This window comes from Acipenser ruthenus, chromosome 40, assembly GCF_902713425.1.
Source record: "Acipenser ruthenus chromosome 40, fAciRut3.2 maternal haplotype, whole genome shotgun sequence".
NCBI classification, from domain to species: Eukaryota; Metazoa; Chordata; class Actinopteri; order Acipenseriformes; family Acipenseridae; genus Acipenser; species Acipenser ruthenus.
The window spans coordinates 7,779,425-7,802,454 of record NC_081228.1 but is presented as its reverse complement, the minus strand read 5'-3'; the positions used below and the strand labels follow the sequence as shown (position 1 = coordinate 7,802,454).

Genomic DNA, 23,030 nt, shown 5'->3' with positions numbered 1-23,030 from the left:
TAAACACGTTTGAGGAGTATTGCAGTCGGGCACCTCGGGTAAAAGTGAACACGTTTGAGGCTTATTGCAGTCTGGCACCTCGGGTAAAAGTAAACACGTTTGAGGCTTATTGCAGTCAGGCACCTCGGGTAAAAGTGAACACGTTTGAGGCTTATTGCAGTCTGGCACCTCGGGTAAAAGTGAACACGTTTGAGGCTTATTGCAGTCGGGCACCTCGGGTAAAAGTGAACACGTTTGAGGCTTATTGCAGTCGGGCACCTCGGGTAAAAGTGAACACGTTTGAGGCTTATTGCAGTCTGGCACCTCGGGTAAAAGTGAACACGTTTGAGGCGTATTGCAGTCAGGCACCTCGGGTAAAAGTGAACACGTTTGAGGCTTATTGCAGCCAGGAACCTCGGGTAAAAGTGAACACGTTTGAGGCGTATTGCAGTCAGGAACCTCGGGTAAAAGTGAACACGTTTGAGGCTTATTGCAGTCTGGCACCTCGGGTAAAAGTGAACACGTTTGAGGCTTATTGCAGCCAGGAACCTCGGGTAAAAGTGAACACGTTTGAGGCTTATTGCAGTCTGGCACCTCGGGTAAAAGTGAACACGTTTGAGGCTTATTGCAGTCGGGCACCTCGGGTAAAAGTGAACACGTTTGAGGCTTATTGCAGCCAGGAACCTCGGGTAAAAGTGAACACGTTTGAGGCTTATTGCAGTCTGGCACCTCGGGTAAAAGTGAACACGTTTGAGGCTTATTGCAGCCAGGAACCTCGGGTAAAAGTGAACACGTTTGAGGCTTATTGCAGTCTGGCACCTCGGGTAAAAGTGAACACGTTTGAGGCTTATTGCAGTCGGGCACCTCGGGTAAAAGTGAACACGTTTGAGGCTTATTGCAGCCAGGAACCTCGGGTAAAAGTGAACACGTTTGAGGCTTATTGCAGTCTGGCACCTCGGGTAAAAGTGAACACGTTTGAGGCTTATTGCAGCCAGGAACCTCGGGTAAAAGTGAACACGTTTGAGGCTTATTGCAGCCAGGAACCTCGGGTAAAAGTGAACACGTTTGAGGCTTATTGCAGTCTGGCACCTCGGGTAAAAGTAAACATGTTTGAGGCTTATTGCAGTCGGGCACCTCGGGTAAAAGTAAACATGTTTGAGGCTTATTGCAGTCGGGCACCTCGGGTAAAAGTGAACACGTTTGAGGCTTATTGCAGTCGGGCACCTCGGGTAAAAGTGAACACGTTTGAGGCTTATTGCAGTCGGGCACCTCGGGTAAAAGTGAACACGTTTGAGGCTTATTGCAGTCTGGCACCTCGGGTAAAAGTGAACACGTTTGAGGCTTATTGCAGTCGGGCACCTCGGGTAAAAGTGAACACGTTTGAGGCGTATTGCAGTCAGGCACCTCGGGTAAAAGTGAACACGTTTGAGGCTTATTGCAGCCAGGAACCTCGGGTAAAAGTGAACACGTTTGAGGCTTATTGCAGTCTGGCACCTCGGGTAAAAGTGAACACGTTTGAGGCTTATTGCAGTCGGGCACCTCGGGTAAAAGTGAACACGTTTGAGGCTTATTGCAGCCAGGAACCTCGGGTAAAAGTGAACACGTTTGAGGCTTATTGCAGTCTGGCACCTCGGGTAAAAGTGAACACGTTTGAGGCTTATTGCAGCCAGGAACCTCGGGTAAAAGTGAACACGTTTGAGGCTTATTGCAGCCAGGAACCTCGGGTAAAAGTGAACACGTTTGAGGCTTATTGCAGCCAGGAACCTCGGGTAAAAGTAAACACGTTTGAGGCTTATTGCAGTCTGGCACCTCGGGTAAAAGTGAACACGTTTGAGGCTTATTGCAGCCAGGAACCTCGGGTAAAAGTAAACACGTTTGAGGCTTATTGCAGTCTGGCACCTCGGGTAAAAGTGAACACGTTTGAGGCTTATTGCAGCCAGGAACCTCGGGTAAAAGTGAACACGTTTGAGGCTTATTGCAGCCAGGAACCTCGGGTAAAAGTGAACACGTTTGAGGCTTATTGCAGTCTGGCACCTCGGGTAAAAGTAAACATGTTTGAGGCTTATTGCAGTCGGGCACCTCGGGTAAAAGTAAACATGTTTGAGGCTTATTGCAGTCGGGCACCTCGGGTAAAAGTGAACACGTTTGAGGCTTATTGCAGTCGGGCACCTCGGGTAAAAGTGAACACGTTTGAGGCTTATTGCAGTCTGGCACCTCGGGTAAAAGTAAACATGTTTGAGGCTTATTGCAGTCGGGCACCTCGGGTAAAAGTGAACACGTTTGAGGCTTATTGCAGTCGGGCACCTCGGGTAAAAGTGAACACGTTTGAGGCTTATTGCAGTCGGGCACCTCGGGTAAAAGTGAACACGTTTGAGGAGTATTGCAGTCGGGCACCTCGGGTAAAAGTGAACACGTTTGAGGCTTATTGCAGTCTGGCACCTCGGGTAAAAGTAAACATGTTTGAGGCTTATTGCAGTCGGGCACCTCGGGTAAAAGTGAACACGTTTGAGGCTTATTGCAGTCGGGCACCTCGGGTAAAAGTGAACACGTTTGAGGCTTATTGCAGTCGGGCACCTCGGGTAAAAGTAAACATGTTTGAGGCTTATTGCAGTCGGGCACCTCGGGTAAAAGTGAACACGTTTGGTATCCCTGCAAACCTTACAACCTGCAGAACATTGAAATCCACATTTGCAGTTCATGTATCTAGCTTTTGTGGCACAACATTGGGAGTATATAAGTTTTGTGATTTTGCATTTTGTTTTTTGTTTGGTTAACCTCAATATTCGGCCCTTTAGAGGAAGAAGAGCTTTGAACAGGTATAACATGTTCTAGTGTTTGTAAAGCACTTTTTGAAAGGAGCACAACATTTGACCTTACCAATTTGAAGTTTTCAAGTAAGAATAAGCCTTATAATTAGGGATTCTATCCGGTCCAATGTCGGACTGTGGAAGGGTGGGGGTATTCACTGACACGGGAGACAGAAGATTTTATTTGCAAACACCACACAGGTGCCCAGGTTTATTTATTTTACTTATTTATTTCTTTATTTAGTTTAGCCCGCAGAGGGCACTGTTGTCCGTGGTCTGGATACTGCCGACAGTAAACCAGGACCACGGGGTTACCAACACAGGTATCCCAGTCCGTGCACCTTCAAGTGCTCAAAAATAATAATGAAAACAGAAGGCAAAAAAAAAATAGGAAAATAAAACACAGTAATAAAACTACAAACAAAAGTGCTGCTTATGCAGTGCCCCCACTGCCGCTAAGCCGGTCAGCACGGGTCTCCGTCCTACACTCAGCTGTGCCTATACACTGGGGTTGGCCAGGGTTCCCCGTACCTCTACACCAGGGGTGGGCAATTCCGGTCCTGGAGGGCCGGTGTCCCTCCTGGCTTATGTTCCAACTTTGCCCTAAATTACTTAATTGGACTCCCAAGGCCTGCCCCTCAGCCACTCAGAGAGAGGGAAAGCACACACACCTCTTCCCCACCTCTCCGTGTCATCGCCATGACCGACAGGCGGATCCCACGAGACTGCTGCCCTCTACCTGCAGTAATACTGATGTGCCAGACAGTCAGTCCAGATCTCCCCTGTTACACGGACCCTGTCCGACATCATCAAAAAATGCAAAAAACTGGTTTCTGGTCGTTTTTTCTCTGGAAAAAGCCGAGAAAACCATTCAATGGCCGAGTGGGAGCGACAGGAGCCGAGACAAGCCGATAAAAAAAAAAAAAAAAAGTATCTCATGAATAGTCATACTTGCCCCTGGCATCAGATAACGGGGCGGTCATAAGGAAACAAGCTGGATGGTACTGAATCAGCGCACAGAAAATATCACGGACATTTGCAGAGCTTTTTTGAGATGTTATAGTAATAAAATAATGACTTGGATTGTATTATTGAGGAGTTTGATGATAAAACGAGTGATCAGGAGATGATTGATCGGTATGTACGACTATTATTATTATTATTATTTATTTCTTAGCATATGTGAAAGCGACAGCGAACGAAAGGGTGGGGCGGGGCTGGAGATGCCTAGTGAGTGCTTTGTTGTTATGCAGGGCCTTTTAAACCCGTTTGACTGTGGAAAAAAAATACTTTTAAACAGCGTGTTTAAAATTAACTGCGTGTGTGAAAATAAATTGGACCTGACGTGCCTGACACGCACTTAATAAATGGACTGCAAAGGGTTAAAAATACAAAACTGAAAGATCAATACTTGTTGGAAGCAGCAATTACAGCTGTGAGTCTGTTGGGATAGGTCTCTACCAACTTTACACACCTAGATTTGGCAATATTTCACCATTCTTATTTACAAAACTGTTCAAGCTCTTTCAAGTTCCTTGGGTAGCGTTGGTGGACAGCAATCTTCAAGTCATGCCATAGATTTTCAATTGGATTTAGGTCGGGGCTCTGACTGGGCCACTGAAGGACATTTACCTTTTTGTTCCATAGCCACTCCAGTGAAGCTTTGGCTGTGTGCTTTGGGTCGTTGTCATGCTGAAAGGTGAACTTCCGTCCCAGTTTCAGCTTTCTTGCAGAGGGCAGCAGGTTTTCCTCAAGGACTTCTCTGTACTTTGCTCCATTCATTTTCCCTTCTATCCTGACAAGTGCCTGTGGCGGAGTGTCCCGCCCCTATTTATTATTATTTGTATTTTTGTTTGCGGCGCGGGTAAAAGCGCCGCGTCTTTTATTATTATATTTAAAAACCCCGTGAGGATGCATGGCTGATCAGCTACTGATTATTTAACTAGCTGACAGTCATGCATCCTTACCAAACGCGTGCAGACTCTGGCCGGGGGATAATAAGATAATTACCAACTAGTTAAATCCCTCGGCCAGAGTATATAAACCAGCAGCTCTCTGCACTTGGGGTGTTGGGGGTTGGGGTGTTGGAGTAGAGAGTACGGGGAGCGGAGAGAAGGAATAACATTTAAAAAACAATTGCTAATACGTGCTGGATTATCCAGCACGGCACTTACTTGTTTGTTTATTTATTCGTTTGGCCCTCGTGCCCTTTTGTTTGTATTTTGTTTAAATCTTTTGTTTGTTTATTATTAAATACGCTGAGTGCTTTTGCACTCGGTTTCACCCGCCCATCCACTGTTTTGGAGTCAGTTACTTCCTGGTCCGTGACGTCATCCACCACACCACTGCGAGCCAGACTGTCACATATGGTGTCCTGCGTGGGACAAAACAAACGCCTCCAATAGCCGGACCAGGAAAGAAAAGCTCGTTTTTTTTGTTCGTTTTTTTTTCAAAGTGTTTTTTGTGTGTTTTTTGGGGGAAAAAAAAAAAAAAAAAAAAATATGGGAAGAAGCGGACGGAGGAAGCAGCAGCTACAGCAGCGTGGGGCCGGTCGCAGGTCCCACTGTAGCTCAACCATGCTGGACGTCTGCCCCACCTGCTTGAAAGGTGAGGAGTGGTGCTTCGCTGTTGGGGAGGTGGGTCACATAGCACCCGACCAACCCCCTCCATGGCAGGAGAAAGAGGAGCCAGAGCGTCCAGTGAGGGAGGACCTGCATCCTCCAAAGAGGACGAATGCACTCTCCTCTGAGGGAGTCTGGGACTGGCTGGTGGAGCCGGGGAGGGATTATGAGGAAGCCCTCCCTGCAGTGATCAACCTCCTGTGGGCAAGAGATGGGGAGCGCTGGGAGGCCTGGGAACAGCAACACCACCCAGCATCCCTCCCAGACATCGCAGCCATGGTGCTCAACTACCTGGCTGCGGATATGGGAGAGACCCTGCTGCTGCCATCTCCAGCACCAAAGGGAGAGGAGCCATCGCTACCGTCTCCACCAGCAGAGGGAGAGGAGCCATCGCTGCCGTCTCCAGCGCCAGAGGGAGAGGAGCCATCGCTGCCGTCTCCAGCGCCAGAGGGAGAGGAGCCATCGCTGCCGTCTCCAGCGCCAGAGGGAGAGGAGCCATCGCTGCCGTCTCCAGCGCCAGAGGGAGAGGAGCCATCGCTGCCGTCTCCAGCGCCAGAGGGAGAGGAGCCATCGCTGCCGTCTCCAGCGCCAGAGGGAGAGGAGCCATCGCTGCCGTCTCCAGCGCCAGAGGGAGAGGAGCCATCGCTACCGTCTCCACCAGCAGAGGGAGAGGAGCCATCGCTACCGTCTCCAGCATCAGAGGGAGAGGAGCCATCGCTACCGTCTCCAGCATCAGAGGGAGAGGAGCCATCGCTACCGTCTCCACCAGCAGAGGGAGAATGCCTGCTGGTTTCGCCTCCACAGCCTGAGGAGGAGGAGCCCGAACGTCCTACGCCCGAGTGGGAGGAGCCCGAACGTCCTACGCCCGAGTGGGAGGAGCCCGAACGTCCTACGCCCGAGTGGGAGGAGCCCGAACGTCCTACGCCCGAGTGGGAGGAGCCCGAACGTCCTACGCCCGAGTGGGGGGAGCCCGAACGTCCTACGCCCAAGAGGGGGGAGTCGGTGCGTCCACAGCCCAAGAGGGAGGAGTCGGTGCGTCCACAGCCCAAGAGGGAGGAGTCGGTGCGTCCACAGCCCAAAGAGGGGGGAGTCGGTGCGTCCATAGCCCAAGAGGTAGAAGTCTGCGCTTCCACAGCCTTAGGACCCAAGCTGCAGTCCCAAGAGCCAGAAGGGGAGGAGTTACAGGCTCAACCCCCTGAATTTTTCTGGGGGGGAGAAGGGCAGGATGCTGGTGTTCCCCAGCAGCCTCTATTTATGCTGCTGAAGGGAGCACGGCACACACCAGCCCAGCCGCCACAGCAGAGGGAGCCAGCACCGCCACAGCCTCCCTCTGAGTGGCCAGCATCCGCCCCATCGCTTCTGTCTCCACCATCACCAGGAGCAGAGCAGCAAGAGCTGCCTCTGCCTCCGCCACCTCCACCAGCAGAGGGTGAATGCCTGCTGGTTCCGCCTCCACCGTCGTGGGAGGACTGCTTGCCCCTCCCACCTCCACCAGCAGAGGGTGAATGCCTGCTGGTTCCACATCCACCGTCGTGGGAGGACTGCTTGCCCCTCCCACCTCCACCAGCAGAGGGTGAATGCCTGCTGGTTCCGCCTCCACCGTCGTGGGAGGACTGCTTGCCCCTCCCACCTCCACCAGCAGAGGGTGAATACCTGCTGGTTCCGCCTCAGCCGCCGTGGGAGGACTGCTTGCCACTCCCAGCTCCACCAGCAGAGGGTGAATACCTGCTGGTTCCGTCTCAGCCGCTGTGGGAGGACTGCTTTCCCCTCCCACCTCCACCAGCAGAGGGTGAATACCTGCTGGTTCCACATCCACCGTCATGGGAAGGACTGCTCCTGCCCTGCCTCGCACCACCCAGGGATGCCTGCCTCGCATCGCCTGGGGCTGCCTGTTGCTCCACATCGCCTGGAGAGCCACCAGCTACAGGGAACGAGGGAGAAGTGGAGCTCCCGCTGCCGCCTCCATGGCCAGGGGCTCCCCTCCCGAGTTCACCTCCCGAGGGTCCGCTGCCGCTGCCGTCGCCTCCCGAGGGTCCGCTGCCGTCGCCTCCCGAGGGTCCGCTGCCGCTGCCGTCGCCTCCCGAGGGTCCGCTGCCGTCGCCTCCCGAGGGTCCGCTGCCGCTGCCGTCGCCTCCCGAGGGTCCGCTGCCGCTGCCGTCGCCTCCCGAGGGTCCGCTGCCGCTGCCGTCGCCTCCCGAGGGTTCGCTGCCGTCGCCTGGGGTCGCCAGGGATCCTGCTTCGCCTGGGGTCGCCAGGGATCCTGCTTCGCCTGGGGTCACTACACTATGGCCGGAGCCCTACGGAGGGGAACGGACGGCCATGAAGAAAGGGGGAGAGGTCCGGAGACCAGCTCCCCCAGCCGCACTTTCGCGGCCGGAGATCATGTGGTTGGAGCCCCACGGAGGGGAGCTGCCGGCCATGAAGAAAGGGGGAGAGGTCCGGAGACCAGCTCCCCCAGCCGCACTTTCGCGGCCGGAGATCATGTGGTTGGAGCCCCACGGAGGGGAGCTGCCGGCAATGAAGAACGGGGGGGAGGTCAGGAGACCAGCTCCCCCAGCCGCACTTTCGCGGCCGGAGATCATGTGGTCGGAGCCCCACGGAGGGGAACTGCCGGCCTTGAAGAAGGGGGGGGAGGTCAGGAGACCAGCTCCCCCAGCCGCACTTTCGCGGCAGGAGATTGTGTGGTCAGAGCCCCACGGAGGGGAACTGCTGGCCGTGAAGAGGAGGGGGAAGGTCAGGAGACCAGCTCCCCCAGCCGCACTTTCGCGGCAGGATAGAGTGTGGAGGGAGCCCCGGAAGAGGGAGCTGCCGGCCACGAAGAATTGGGGGGTGCCAGAAATTCCACCATGGCCACCCCCCAGATGCAACTTGCTTCCCCCTCTTCCAGGACATTGAGACTGAGGGGGGAGGTGGCCGTTGGGGCCATGTGTGCTGCGCACAAGGGGGGGCATGTGTGGCGGAGTGTCCCGCCCCTATTTATTATTATTTGTATTTTTGTTTGCGGCGCGGGTAAAAGCGCCGCGTCTTTTATTATTATATTTAAAAACCCCGTGAGGATGCATGGCTGATCAGCTACTGATTATTTAACTAGCTGACAGTCATGCATCCTTACCAAACGCGTGCAGACTCTGGCCGGGGGATAATAAGATAATTACCAACTAGTTAAATCCCTCGGCCAGAGTATATAAACCAGCAGCTCTCTGCACTTGGGGTGTTGGGGGTTGGGGTGTTGGAGTAGAGAGTACGGGGAGCGGAGAGAAGGAATAACATTTAAAAAACAATTGCTAATACGTGCTGGATTATCCAGCACGGCACTTACTTGTTTGTTTATTTATTCGTTTGGCCCTCGTGCCCTTTTGTTTGTATTTTGTTTAAATCTTTTGTTTGTTTATTATTAAATACGCTGAGTGCTTTTGCACTCGGTTTCACCCACCCATCCACTGTTTTGGAGTCAGTTACTTCCTGGTCCGTGACGTCATCCACCACACCACTGCGAGCCAGACTGTCACAGTGCCCCAGTCCCAGCCGATGAGAAACATCCCCATAACATGATGCTGCCACCACCGTGCTTCACAGTAGGGATGGTGTTCTTTGGGTGATGCGCTGTGTTGGGTTTGCACCAAACATAACGCTTTGCATTTAGGCCAAAAAGTTCCATTTTAGTTTCATCAGACCACAAAACTTTTTGCCACATGGCTACAGAATCTCCTGAGTGTTTTTTTTGCATACTTCAAACAGGATTCAAGGTGGGCTTTCTTGAGTAATGGCTTCCTTCTTGCCACCCTACCATATAGGCCAGATTTGTGGAGTGCTTGGGATATTGTTGTCACATGCACACTTTGACCAGTCTTGGCCCCAAACAGGAATTTTCTGCTCAGTACCTCAATAAACCGTGAATTTGAGAATTTAACACTGTCTCCCTGAGTCCTGCTTCATAAAAACCTGACAAAATGTTACAATATTATCATATATTGCAACTGCATGCATACACCAGAGACTGACCACATTGCAGAGCATATTCTATAAGGAGTCTGTTAATACATGTCTTTAATAATCAATAATATATTCTATAAGTGTTCTAATTACAAAATCAGAAAGCTTTACTTTGAACAGACACTAATGTCTAGTTAGTCTTTTGTCTTTGTGTGTTTATTTCAGTTCACACTTACCAGGACGCGGGTGGCTGTGAGCTGGATGATGACGGGACCAGGCGGTCATATTTGTATCACATGTATGATGGGAAGGATTTTATTAGTTTTGATGTGGAGACCAAGAACTGGATCGCTGCTGTGCCGCAGGCTGTCTTCTATAAAAACAAGCTGGAAGCTGACACAGCCTGGCAACAGATCAATTTGGACTATCATACACAGGGCTGTTACCACTTGCTGGAGTGGTACCTCCAGTATGGGATGAAGACACTGCAGAGGAAAGGTAAAGTAACAATCTCATACAGTATTCCTTGTGTTTAACTCATCAGAGACTAACTGAGTGTTTATAGTTTAAAGGTAAAGTAACAATCTCATACAGTATTCCTTGTGTTTAACTCATCAGATACTAACTGAGTGTTTATAGTTTAAAGGTAAAGTAACAATCTCATGCAGTATTCCATGTGTTTAACTCATCAGATACTATATGTTTATAATGTGCAGGTACAGATCTTCACACATGACTGAATTACTTAGGGATAGATGTACTAAGATGGGCCAGTTGCAGTGCAAACATACCGCATTTGCACTTTCATTGCAACAATTCACAAAGTATACAATTCCCCCTCCTCCTCCCTCCTCTATCTCCCCTGATGACTTTGCCTCCTTCTTCTCTTCTAAAATTTCAGATATCCGCAAACTCTTTAACACCTCTCCCTCCCCCGCACCCCCTCCCGCTCCAACTCCTACACCCACTGCAACCCCTACTAACTCACCCTCCTTCTCCACCTTCTTGCCCCTCTCAGACTCTGACCTCTCCTCCCTGCTCCAGGGTCACAAACCCACCACGTGTGCCTTGGACCCCCTCCCCACTCACCTCTTTCAAGCTGCTGCTCCTGCTCTACTCCCCTTCATCTCCTCCCTCCTCAACACCTCTCTACTTTCTGGTATCTTCCCCTCTGCCTTCAAAAAAGCCTCTATCACTCCCCTCCTCAAAAAACCTACCCTCGACCCCACCTCCCTCCAGAGCTACCGTCCTGTCTCCCTCCTACCCTTCCTCTCCAAAACCCTCGAGCGGACTGTACACCGCCAGCTCTCTGCTTTCCTGTCCAACCACTCTCTGCTTGACCCTCTCCAATCTGGCTTCCGCTCTGCTCACTCTACTGAAACCGCCCTCCTGTCTGTCACCAACTCACTTAAATGTGCCCGAGCTGCCTCTCTCTCCTCTGTCCTAATTCTCCTCGACCTCTCTGCTGCCTTTGACACTGTTGATCACTCTATTCTACTATCTTCTCTTGCTGACCTGGGGATCTCTGGCACTGCTCTGGCCTGGTTCTCCTCCTACCTCTCCAACCGCACTTACCAGGTAACCTGGCGTGGAGCAACATCCACACCTCACCCTCTCTTAACTGGAGTCCCCCAAGGGTCAGTCTTGGGTCCTCTCCTGTTCTCTCTCTACACCCGCTCCCTGGGCCCCCTCATCGCATCCTATGGTTTCTCATACCATTTCTATGCTGATGATGCTCAGATTTTCCTCTTCTTCCCCACCTCTGACTCCACCATCTCCTCCCGTATCTCTACCTGTCTGTCTGCTATTTCCTCCTGGATGCACTCGCATCACCTCAAACTCAACCTCTCTAAATCTGACCTCCTTTTCTTTCCCTCCTCCTCCCCCTCCTCTGATCTCTCCATCTCTGTTCCTCTGGAATCTACCACACTCTCTCCCTCTTCCTCAGCTAAGAACCTTGGAGTCACCCTGGACCCCTGCCTCTCTTATTCCCAGCACATCTCCACTCTGGCACGCACTTGCAGATTCTTCCTGAGCAACATCCGAAGAATCCGACCCTTCCTCACCAACTATGCTACCCAGCTCCTGGTCCAGGCCCTGGTACTCTCCCGCCTAGACTACTGCAACTCCCTCCTGGCTGGCCTCCCTGCGTCCGCCACCCGTCCGCTCCAGCTCATCCAGAACTCTGCTGCCCGCCTAGTGTTCTCTCTGCCTCGCTTCGCCCACGCTACTCCACTACTCCGCTCGCTCCACTGGCTCCCGATCACCGCTCGCATCCAGTTCAAGACTCTTGTACTAGCCTACAGATGCCTTGACCAGTCTGCACCCAGCTACCTCCAGACCCTCATCTCTCCCTACACCCCCACTCGACCTCTCCGCTCCGCCTGCACTAGAAGACTAGCTCTACCTCCGCTACGCTCCCCTGCCTCCAAAGCCCGCTCCTTCTCCACCCTTGCTCCGCAGTGGTGGAATGACCTTCCTACAGATGTCAGGACTGCCCAGTCCCTGACCACATTCCGGCGCCTCCTTAAGACTCACCTCTTCAAAGAGCACCTGTAGAACTCCTCTGTTTGTATCCTGGGACACTATCACCCTTCATGTAAATGTGCTTTATTTTGCTCTTATCAGCCCCTATTTTACTGCATTTAATCCTGTACTTCAGAATACTGTAATCTGCCAAGTTTTTAACCTGTAGTACTTTGTATTTAATCACATCCTGATGTAACTATCACTATTTAAACATATCATGATGTAACTATCACTAGTACCTGCTGTATTATTGAATTGTGGTTTGGCAAACTTGTACTTTACTTGAACTAAAGTTATTGTATTTCTTGCTCTTATTGTATTACTTGTATTGTAACGCTTGAAATGTTTTTGCTTACGATTGTAAGTCGCCCTGGATAAGGGCGTCTGCTAAGAAATAAATAATAATAATAATAATAATACATTTTGTTGTATCATCTTAGCAAGATCTCTAACATTGTAAAGGCTGTGTGACATTTTTTCAAATAAATAATGAAAGGCAGTTTAATCACATCAGATTCTATAGTGGGGCCCCCACCTTCACCCACAAATATAAAATGTGTTTCTATCAGAAAGCTTGTCAGAATCACACAGTAGCCCCTCGCTAAACCGGAGATGTTTGTCTGACATAAGGAGGTATCGGGGTTAAAAACAATACAATAAAATCGTACACATTTATATACAGTGGCTCTCAAAAGTATTCACCCCCCTTGGACTTTCCCACATTTTATTGTGTTACAACATGGAATCAAATTGATTTAAGTTGAGTTTTTGCCACTGATCAACACAAAAAAGTCCATAATGTCAAAGTGAAAAATAAAATGTACAAATTGTTCTAAATTAATTACAAATACAAAACAGAAAATAATTGATTGCATAAGTATTCACCCTCTTGAGTCAATATTTAGTAGAGGCATCTTTGGCAGCAATTACAGCCATGAGTCTATTTGGATAAGTCTCTACCAGCTTTGCACATCTGGACACTGCAATTTTTGCCCATTCTTCATTTCTAAATTGCTCAAGCTCCATCAAGTTGGATGGGGACCTTTGGTGAACAGCAATTTTCAACTCTTTCCACATATTCTCAATTGGATTGAGGTCCGGGCTTTGACTGGGCCACACCAGGACATTGACCTTTTTGTTTTTAAGCCACTCCAGTGTGGCTTTGGCTGTATGTTTGGGGTCATTGTCCTGCTGGAAGATGAATCTTCTCCCAAGTCCCAGGTCTCTTGCAGACTTCAGCAGGTTTTCCTCCAGGATTTCTCTGTACTTTGCTGCATCCATTTTTCCCTCTATCTTCGCGAGCTTTCCAGACCCTGACACAGAGAAGCATCCCCATAGCATGATGCTGCCACCACCATGCTTCACGGTAGGGATGGTGTTCTCAGGATGATGTGCGGTGTTAGGCTTGCGCCAAACATAGTGCTTAGCGTTGAGGCCAAAAAGCTAAATTTTGGTCTCATCAGACCATAGAATCTTCTTCCACTTGGTCTCAGAGTCTCCCACATGCCTTCTGGCAAACTCTAGACGCAATTTGAGTTTTTTTTAACAATGGCTTTCTTTTTGCCACTCTCCAAGGCCAGTTTTGTGAAGCACCCGGGCTGTTGTTGCCGTATGCACAGTGTCTCCCAGCTCAGCCGTGGAACACTGTAACTCCTTTAGAGTTGCCATAGGCCTCTTGGAGGCCGCCCCCTGACTAGTGCCCTTCTCGCCTGGATGCTCAGTTTTTGAGGACGGCCTGTTCTAGACAGATTCACAGTTGTGCCATATTCTCTCCATTTTTTAATAATGGACTTTACTGTGCTCCAGGGGATATTCAGTGCCTTGGAAATGTTCTTATATCCTACCCCTGATTGGTGCTTTTGAAGAACCTTATGCCGGATTTGCTTTGAATGTTCCTTCATATTCATGATGTAGTTTATTAAACTGAATGATGTACATGTGCAAGGTAATCAAACATGCAATCTTCAGGGGTGAAAAAGTTGTTGCCCCCCCCCCCAGTTAACTCAACCCAATTAAAGGGATAATTAGGGTCAGCTGTTTGAATACTTTGGTTAACAACTAGGCCTGATTTGGGCCAGCCCTGCCCAATATAAATGTGACTAACTTTGGCCCTTACCATCAGAGTGAAGTTGTCAGGACACAGGTTCTAGAGGCACATCATGCCACGAACAAAAGAAATTGCTGAAGACCTCTGGAAAAAAAAGTTGTTGATGCCTATCAGTCTGGAAAGGGTTACAAAGCCATTTCTAGGGCTCTGGGGCTCCACCGAACCACAGTCAGAGCCATATTGTCCAAATGGAGACAGTTTGGGACAGTAGTGAATCTTCCCAGGAGTAGCCGTCCTGCCAAAATCTCTCCAAAAACAAGGCGTAAAATCGTCCAGGAAGTCACAAAGAACCCTAGAACAACATCCTGGGATCAGCAGGCCTCTCTCGCCTCGACTAAGGTCAGTGTTCATGACTCCACCATCAGAAAGACACTGGGCAAAAATGGGATTCATGGCAGAGTAGCAAGGCGGAAACCATTGCTCACTAAGAAGAACATGAATGCATGGTGGTGGTAGTGTCATGGTTTGGGGATGCTTTGCTGCATCAGGACCTGGACGCCTTGCCATCATTGAAGGAACCCTGAATTCTGCTCTGTATCAGAGAATTCTACAGGAGAATGTCAGGCCATCCGTCCGTGAGCTGAAGCTGAAGCGTAGCTGGGTCATGCAGCAAGACAATGATCCAAAACACACAAGCAAGTCTACATCAGAATGGTTGAAGAACAAGAAATTTTAAGTTTTGGAATGGCCTAGTCAAAGTCCAGACCTAAACCCCATTGAGATGTTGTGGCAGGACCTGAAATGAGCAGTTAATTTCCAGGTAGCTCAGTTTTCCAGGTAGCTCAGATTTCCAGTGGAGCTCAGATTTCCAGGTAGCTCCGATTTCCAGTGGAGCTCAGATTTCCAGGTAGCTCAGATTTCCAATGGAGCTCAGATTTCCAGTGGAGCTCAGATTTCCAGATAGCTCAGATTTCCAGTGGAGCTCAGATTTCCAGTGGAGCTCAGATTTCCAATGGAGCTCAGATTTCCAGGTAGCTCAGATTTCCAGTGGAGCTCAGATTTCCAGTGGAGCTCAGATTTCCAGGTAGCTCAGATTTCCAATGGAGCTCAGATTTCCAGTGGAGCTCAGATTTCCAGGTAGCTCCGATTTCCAGTGGAGCTCAGATTTCCAGGTAGCTCAGATTTCCAATGGAGCTCAGATTTCCAGTGGAGCTCAGATTTCCAGATAGCTCAGATTTCCAGTGGAGCTCAGATTTCCAGTGGAGCTCAGATTTCCAATGGAGCTCAGATTTCCAGGTAGCTCAGATTTCCAGTGGAGCTCAGATTTTTTGGTAGCTCAGATTTCCAGTGGAGCTCAGATTTCCAGTGGAGCTCAGATTTCCAGGTAGCTCAGATTTCCAGGTGAGCTCAGATTTCCAATGGAGCTCAGATTTCCAGGTAGCTCAGATTTCCAATGGAGCTCAGATTTCCAGTGGAGCTCAGATTTCCAGGTAGCTCAGATTTCCAATGGAGCTCAGATTTCCAGTGGAGCTCAGATTTCCAGGTAGCTCAGATTTCCAATGGAGCTCAGATTTCCAGTGGAGCTCAGATTTCCAGGTAGCTCAGATTTCCAGTGGAGCTCAGATTTCCAGTGGAGCTCAGATTTCCAGATTTCCAGGTAGCTCAGAATTCCAGTGGAGCTCAGATTTCCAATGGAGCACAGATTTTCAGAACACCTGTTTAACAATAAGGTCAATTTAAATTTCAAGCTACTGAAGTAAAATTCACTATCAATTGTATTGCTTTTTTTAGGAATCAGATTTTGCTTAGCATGCATTTTTGGAGTTAAAACAAAAGCAAATGTTTCACTGGTGTTTAGTGCATATAGTTCCCTGCCATTTTATGTATATAGTTCCCTGGCACATCGATTGTATAGAGTTCCCCTCCCACAATTTAGAGATAATAAAAAAAAATACATCCGTTTACAAGAAAACAAGGCATGCAAAAGCAATGTGTGTGCAAATTATACATGTCTCCTCATCTTGTCCTCGTTTGAAAATGAAGGCTGTGTGGTCCAGTGGTTAAAGAAACGGGCTTGTAACCAGAAGGGCCCCGGTTCAAATCCCACCTCAGCCACTGACTCATTGTGTGACCCTGAGCAAGTCACTTAACCTCCTTGTGCTCCGTCTTTCGGGTGAGACGTAATTGTAAGTGACTCTGCAGCTGATGCATAGTTCACACACCCTAGTCTCTGTAAGTCACCTTGGATAAATGTGTCTGCTAAATAAACAACAAATAATATAAGTTAATTTGGCCACCAGGTTTTTAAAGCTAGTGGCCAAATGGGCACCAGCATACAAAGTGATTTGGCCCACCCTGGTCAGAGAGCATTCTGAAACATGAGAACAAACCCTCGATAGAAACAGTAAAAAAATGTGTTGCTATGCTAAGATCACTGATAATGCACAGACTGTGCTATTCAGTTACTATAAACACAAAGGTACCTGTAAAAACACAATGCCTGTTTGTTCTGCTGTTAACTAAGAAACTGCTGAGCTGATCTGTTTTGATGAGATCAGTTCCAATTCAAACTGACCAGCATGCCAGGGCTAGAGATACACTCAGATCAGCCATACATTAGCTCCATTTACATATACCCTCTCAGCCAATCAGAGTGCAGGATGTTTCTGCAGTGTGATTGAATACTGCATGAAACAATCCTGGGGTGTAACTGTAACAGTACTGATGTTCTCCTTCCCCAGTCCGCCCTGAAGTGACGCTGATACAGAGGAAAGCGCAGGAATCTGCAGGAACGGACGTCATTTGCCACGTGACGGGGTTCTACCCCCGAGAGGTTGAGGTGAACTGGATCAGAGACGGTGAGGCTCTGCTGGAGGAGGGGGTGTGGAGTGGAGAGGTGCTACCCAATGAGGACAGAACCTACCAGCTGAGAAAGATCCTGACAGTGAGTCCTGAGGACCAGAAGAAACACAGCTACTCCTGCCAGGTGGACCACGCCAGTCTGGATGAGAAGATGGATGTGAAATGGGGTAAGAGAGAGAGAGACCCTGCTACTGAAATAGACTGTGTGAGCAGTGAGGGAGGGAGGGAGGCTGTACCTGAGACCCTGGTACTGAAATAGACTGTGTGAGCAGGGAGGGAGGGAGGGAGGCTGTACCTGAGACCCTGGTACTGAAATAGACTGTGAGCCAGGAGGGAGGGAGGGATGCTGTACCTGAGACCCTGGTACTGAAATAGACTGTGTGAGCAGGAAGGGAGGGAGGGAGGCTGTACCTGAAGCATACAATGAGAAATCACAAACACTACAGCCACTCTCTTCAATTCAAAAGCTTTTTATTGCAACAGGGATTTCCCAGCTGAAGTTCCCTCCTGATAGCACTTCACAAAGGGGTCTGCTTTAAGAACAGTTGGTGCTAGATTAGTTTATCTCATGGATGCACCCTTATGAAAGAAGAGACTTAAAAATCATGCCGGATTCCAGAATAGACAGATTGTAGAGGGGAGCACACCATTCATTTCAATAGGGATTGTAGAGGGGAGCACACCATTCATTTCAATAGGGATTGTAGAGGGGAGCACACCATTCATTTCAATAGGGATTGTAGAGGGGAGCACACCATTCATTTCAATAGGGATTGTAGAGGGGAGCACACCATTCATTTCAATAGGGATTGTAGAGGGGAGCACACCATTCATTTCAATAGGGATTGTAGAGGGGAGCACACCATTCATTTCAATAGGGATTGTAGAGGGGAGCACACCATTCATTTCAATAGGGATTGTAGAGGGGAGCACACCATTCATTTCAATAGGGATTGTAGAGGGGAGCACACCATTCATTTCAATAGGGATTGTAGAGGGGAGCACACCATTCATTTCAATAGGGATTGTAGAGGGGCCCGTAAATCATGCTGAATTACCCAGAATGCCGGTTTGTAGAGGGGCCGGATTAGACTGGTTTTACTGGAAATGCTACATGACTGTGGTAAACTTTCACAGCACTGGTATTACTGTGCTTTAAATAGAGTCTGATTCCCGCTGCAGGGATGTGGGTCATTATCTTCACTGATTGCTTTTGCTAAACAGTCTCCTGTGTGTTTGCAGTTCCAGAGGCTGCTCTCAACATGGGGTTTGTTGCTGGTGGTGTGCTGGCTGCTCTGGGTCTGATCATCGCAGTGATCATAGGAGCTCTCATCTGGAAGAAAAGAGCATCAGGTGAGAGAGAGGGAGGCGGGGTTAAGAGCTGCTTTATTAATGATGCATTTCTAATTCCTTTATGAATTGTGTTCTGTATGTACAGAACAGACATGATGGAGACATGAAATATACATATTTATGAGATTAACTGAACAAACTCCCATTTCTAGATTATCCCAGTCTTTTAATGGCCTGGTCTCTCCTGCAGTAAATGTGTAAAAGGTACCTGTACTAGTCTTTGCACTGGGCTGCTGATTCCTCCATGTAGGAATCTGAAGAGATGTCTTCCACAGTCCTCTCTGGACTCAGCTTTCAGCTGGCCTTAAAGTTTAGGTTCTGAATAAACTGCTGCCAGCACTGGGTCAGTGATGATGGATAGAGCCCTAACTCCTGAAACAGCTAACCAAGGATTTGAACCCCTGATGGCACTCCAGATTTGCAGAGTACTGAAAACGTTACCCAACATGAGTTTAACACACATGCTATGCTCTTGGAAAACATGATGATAATGTGTGCTTATAAGCTGAACGGGACTCTTCCAGGTGCCAATAAGGACATGAATCTAGCATTTTAGAAATGCTTTACAAGAAGAACCCACACATCAGTGACACAGAGGCTGAATGCAGCATATAGCTAGACCTGCTGTACCTTCTCTCAGTCTTTATCTCATTGCAGTCGGTGGAACTCAAGGAAACCGGGATATTTTGGGCGGCCCTGGACAGGGACACTGACCCACAATTTCAGGGCAGTCCTGTCCAAAGCTGGATGGGTCACCCTGGTCACTAAAGCAGAAATGACTCGAGCTCCCAGTCATTACTTTACTTGGGCTACTATTTTTGTTCTTTTAATGCGTGAAAAATAAAAATTGCACATGAAGGAGAGTAACTGGCAGAATCTTCAGAAAAGTATCTGCGGTGGTTTTAGTGCACTAGGTCAGAGTTTCTGGGTGATTTTAGGGAGTGCTTTTAGCAATGAATCTCAGCCCTGACTACACACCAGCGCAGAGTTAGATGTGTTTTAATTGTATAGATTTAAGAAGAAATAAAACTTATTTTTCAAAATCAAAAACACTTTTTTGCAGATCAAGGCTGGAGAAAAACAAACAGAATTGAATTCAATAATTACAATTTAAAAGACGACTCTGAATTTGTTATAGGGGTTAGAATGCAGTTCTTTAAATACTGTTCTTGTGAACAATTTAACTTGCGCTACCGGAAAACCGATCTGTAGAAACTGCCTGTACCTTCTTAATATCTTTTCTATGGTTCAGAGTTGTAATCTATGTGTTTCTGCAGCGCTGTCTTTACCTGGTTTGCTCTGCTTTTAGGAGCTCATTGTTTTCTATGGTTCAGAGTTGTAATATATGTGTTTCTGCAGAGCTGTCTCTACCTGGTTTGCTCTGCTTTTAGGAGCTCATTGTTTTCTATGGTTCAGAGTTGTAATCTATGTGTTTCTGCAGAGCTGTCTCTACCTGGTTTGCTCTGCTTTTAGGAGCTCATTGTTTTCTATGGTTCAGAGTTGTAATCTATGTGTTTCTGCAGAGCTGTCTCTACCTGGTTTGCTCTGCTTTTAGGAGCTCATTGTTTTCGATGGTTCAGAGTTGTAATCTATGTGTTTCTGCAGAGCTGTCTCTACCTGGTTTGCTGTGCTTTTAGGAGCTCATTGTTTTCTAATGCCACACCTGCTAGATACTAAACTACAGTAACATTCAAATATAAACCCAAGTGAGAAGGGCTTTACAGGCTCTTCTATGAAAGATCTCCTCATTCCTGGTGTCTGCTTCTATTGATTTTATTATTATTATTATTATTTCAGCAAAGGAACAAAGTGATGCTTCATCCAACTCATCCAACTCCACCAACGATGACAGGTGAAGATACATTTTCATGCACTTTTAATTACTATTTGTTCTGTTCTTTTTCTAAATCAATCATCACCCCAAAAGATGTATTAAACAGCACTGCTTACATTTCAATATATGTACTGTTTTTGTTAAGTTGAATTAAGTTCTGTACTTGAACTCACAGTATTCTCTTGAGAACCAGCTGTAGCCTATGGTTTGAGATTGGTACTGTGGCCTGTGGTTTGCTATTTAAGTTGACAGCTGCCTGACTATTCTGAGCTACATGAGATTTTGTGTTTCCTGTGAGTCTCACATGAGTAACGGACGCCAGTGTCAAAAGTACGCTTGTGTGTCTCCTTCTTAATCAAATGTGATGATTGCAAATCTATTCTCATGTTTCATATGTCATCTTCCTGCTAAACTGGAGAAAGATGATAACAGCTTGTGAAAATTGGAACTGCATGTAAACCTGGCCAGTGACGTGCACTGATACTCCAGCATGGACTTGATAGGACAGAGCACAGCACACCAACAAGGAGGGTAGAGTTCAGAGGAGAGCCTGAGAGCGCTCCTGCTTCTCACTGATACTCCAGCATTGTCTTGATAGGACAGAGCACAGCACACCAACAAGGAGGGTAGAGTTCAGAGGAGAGCCTGAGAGCACTCCTGCTTCTCACTGATACTCCAGCATTGTCTTGATAGGACAGAGCACAGCACACCAACAGGGAGGGTAGAGTTCAGAGGAGAGCCTGAGAGCACTCCTGCTTCTCACTGATACTCCAGCATTGTCTTGATAGGACAGAGCACAGCACACCAACAAGGAGGGTAGAGTTCAGAGGAGAGCCTGAGAGCGCTCCTGCTTCTCACTGATACTCCAGCATTGTCTTGATAGGACAGAGCACAGCACACCAACAAGGAGGGTAGAGATCAGAGGAGAGCCTGAGAGCGCTCCTGCTTCTCACTGATACTCCAGCATTGTCTTGATAGGACAGAGCACAGCACACCAACAAGGAGGGTAGAGTTCAGAGGAGAGCCTGAGAGCGCTCCTGCTTCTCACTGATACTCCAGCATTGTCTTGATAGGACAGAGCACAGCACACCAACAAGGAGGGTAGAGTTCAGAGGAGAGCCTGAGAGCGCTCCTGCTTCTCACTGATACTCCAGCATGGACGTGATAGGACAGAGCACAGCACACCAACAAGGAGGGTAGAGTTCAGAGGAGAGCCTGAGAGCACTCCTGCTTCTCACTGATACTCCAGCATTGTCTTGATAGGACAGAGCACAGCACACCAACAAGGAGGGTAGAGTTCAGAGGAGAGCCTGAGAGCGCTCCTGCTTCTCACTGATACTCCAGCATTGTCTTGATAGGACAGAGCACAGCACACCAACAAGGAGGGTAGAGTTCAGAGGAGAGCCTGAGAGCGCTCCTGCTTCTCACTGATACTCCAGCATTGTCTTGATAGGACAGAGCACAGCACACCAACAAGGAGGGTAGAGTTCAGAGGAGAGCCTGAGAGCGCTCCTGCTTCTCACTGATACTCCAGCATTGTCTTGATAGGACACAGCACAGCACACCAACAAGGAGGGTAGAGTTCAGAGGAGAGCCTGAGAGCGCTCCTGCTTCTCACTGATACTCCAGCATTGTCTTGATAGGACAGAGCACAGCACACCAACAAGGAGGGTAGAGTTCAGAGGAGAGCCTGAGAGCGCTCCTGCGTCTCACTGATACTCCAGCATTGTCTTGATAGGACAGAGCACAGCACACCAACAAGGAGGGTAGAGTTCAGAGGAGAGCCTGAGAGCGCTCCTGCTTCTCACTGATACTCCAGCATTGTCTTGATAGGACAGAGCACAGTACACCAACAAGGAGGGTAGAGTTCAGAGGAGAGCCTGAGAGCACTCCTGCTTCTCACTGATACTCCAGCATTGTCTTGATAGGACAGAGCACAGCACACCAACAAGGAGGGTAGAGTTCAGAGGAGAGCCTGAGAGCGCTCCTGCTTCTCACTGATACTCCAGCATTGTCTTGATAGGACAGAGCACAGCACACCAACAAGGAGGGTAGAGTTCAGAGGAGAGCCTGAGAGCGCTCCTGCTTCTCACTGATACTCCAGCATGGTCTTGATAGGACAGTCAGTAAAGAGCCTGATGCTTGTAGGGCTAGTTCAGAGCGCCGACTCTTTTCTACCCATCTCATCAGTCATGATGTTTGAAGAGGCAGGACCTACTAATTTGAGACAAGGATGTGTCACACATTTCTGTGTTATTGAGACTAAAATCTATATCGGACTCTTCTGATTGATCTGATCTGTTTTAATCCCATCACAGTTTATACATTATTGGGTATAATTTTCATTCTGTTCACAGCAGAGTAAAATGAGCCTCCATCTTCTGTAAGGATGAAACGGTGTGACTGTAACAGAGGTGCAGGGAGCAGCAGTTAGGATTTTGAGTTGTTTCTTGCTAGTTTTGAGGGTGCAAACACAAACACAGACTGGCTCCATTGTGCTTTTCTCACCCATGTGCTTTACTAACCACAGTCTCTTTGTTCCATGTCTGTATTGTTCCAGGTGTGACCCCATTGCAGAGAAGCTGATGAAACAGACAGAATAAACGACTCAGCTGAGGCTTCATCTTTTACACTTCATTGTGCCTGATGTTACCACACAGAGCGATCGCACAAACCAATAGACAAGGAAGCTGTGTGGCAGCCGTCTGTGTCAAATTAAGAATGTGAAGTCATTTGTAGAATTATTTTATGTCATGTATTATTATTTTACTGAAGTTTTGAGATGTACAGAAGATGTTCACTTTTCAGTGTACCTGTAATATTTCTGTAAATAGTAAATCTATATATATATATATATATATATATATATATATATATATATATATATATATATATATATATATATATATATATATATATTAGTGTCACTTCTTTAACTTCTTTCAGTCTAAAATAATGAGTCAAACTCTCTGAAAAAACATTCTTTAAATAACTCAAGTGAAGCTTTTTGAGGAGCATCTTGAAATGTGATCAAGAGTATCATGTGAAGCATAAATGTGTTTGTG

General features: G+C 48.1%; 1 protein-coding gene across 2 annotated transcripts in view; it reads left to right on the top strand.

The window, feature by feature from the left end:
* Positions 1–22,816, top strand: part of LOC117397449 (major histocompatibility complex class I-related gene protein-like) — a 140,669-nt gene extending 117,853 nt beyond the window's left edge. The window contains exons 3-7 of one of the 2 annotated variants that reach the window (XM_059010217.1): positions 9,566–9,838; positions 16,658–16,945; positions 18,021–18,131; positions 19,929–19,983; positions 22,526–22,816. In XM_059010217.1, the coding sequence (XP_058866200.1) occupies positions 9,566–9,838; positions 16,658–16,945; positions 18,021–18,131; positions 19,929–19,983; positions 22,526–22,568 (770 nt within the window). In that variant the 3' untranslated portion in view covers positions 22,569–22,816. The remainder of the gene's footprint in view (positions 1–9,565; positions 9,839–16,657; positions 16,946–18,020; positions 18,132–19,928; positions 19,984–22,525) is intronic. The other variant, XM_059010215.1, reaches the window with a different exon arrangement.
* The last annotated feature ends 214 nt before the right edge of the window (positions 22,817–23,030 follow it).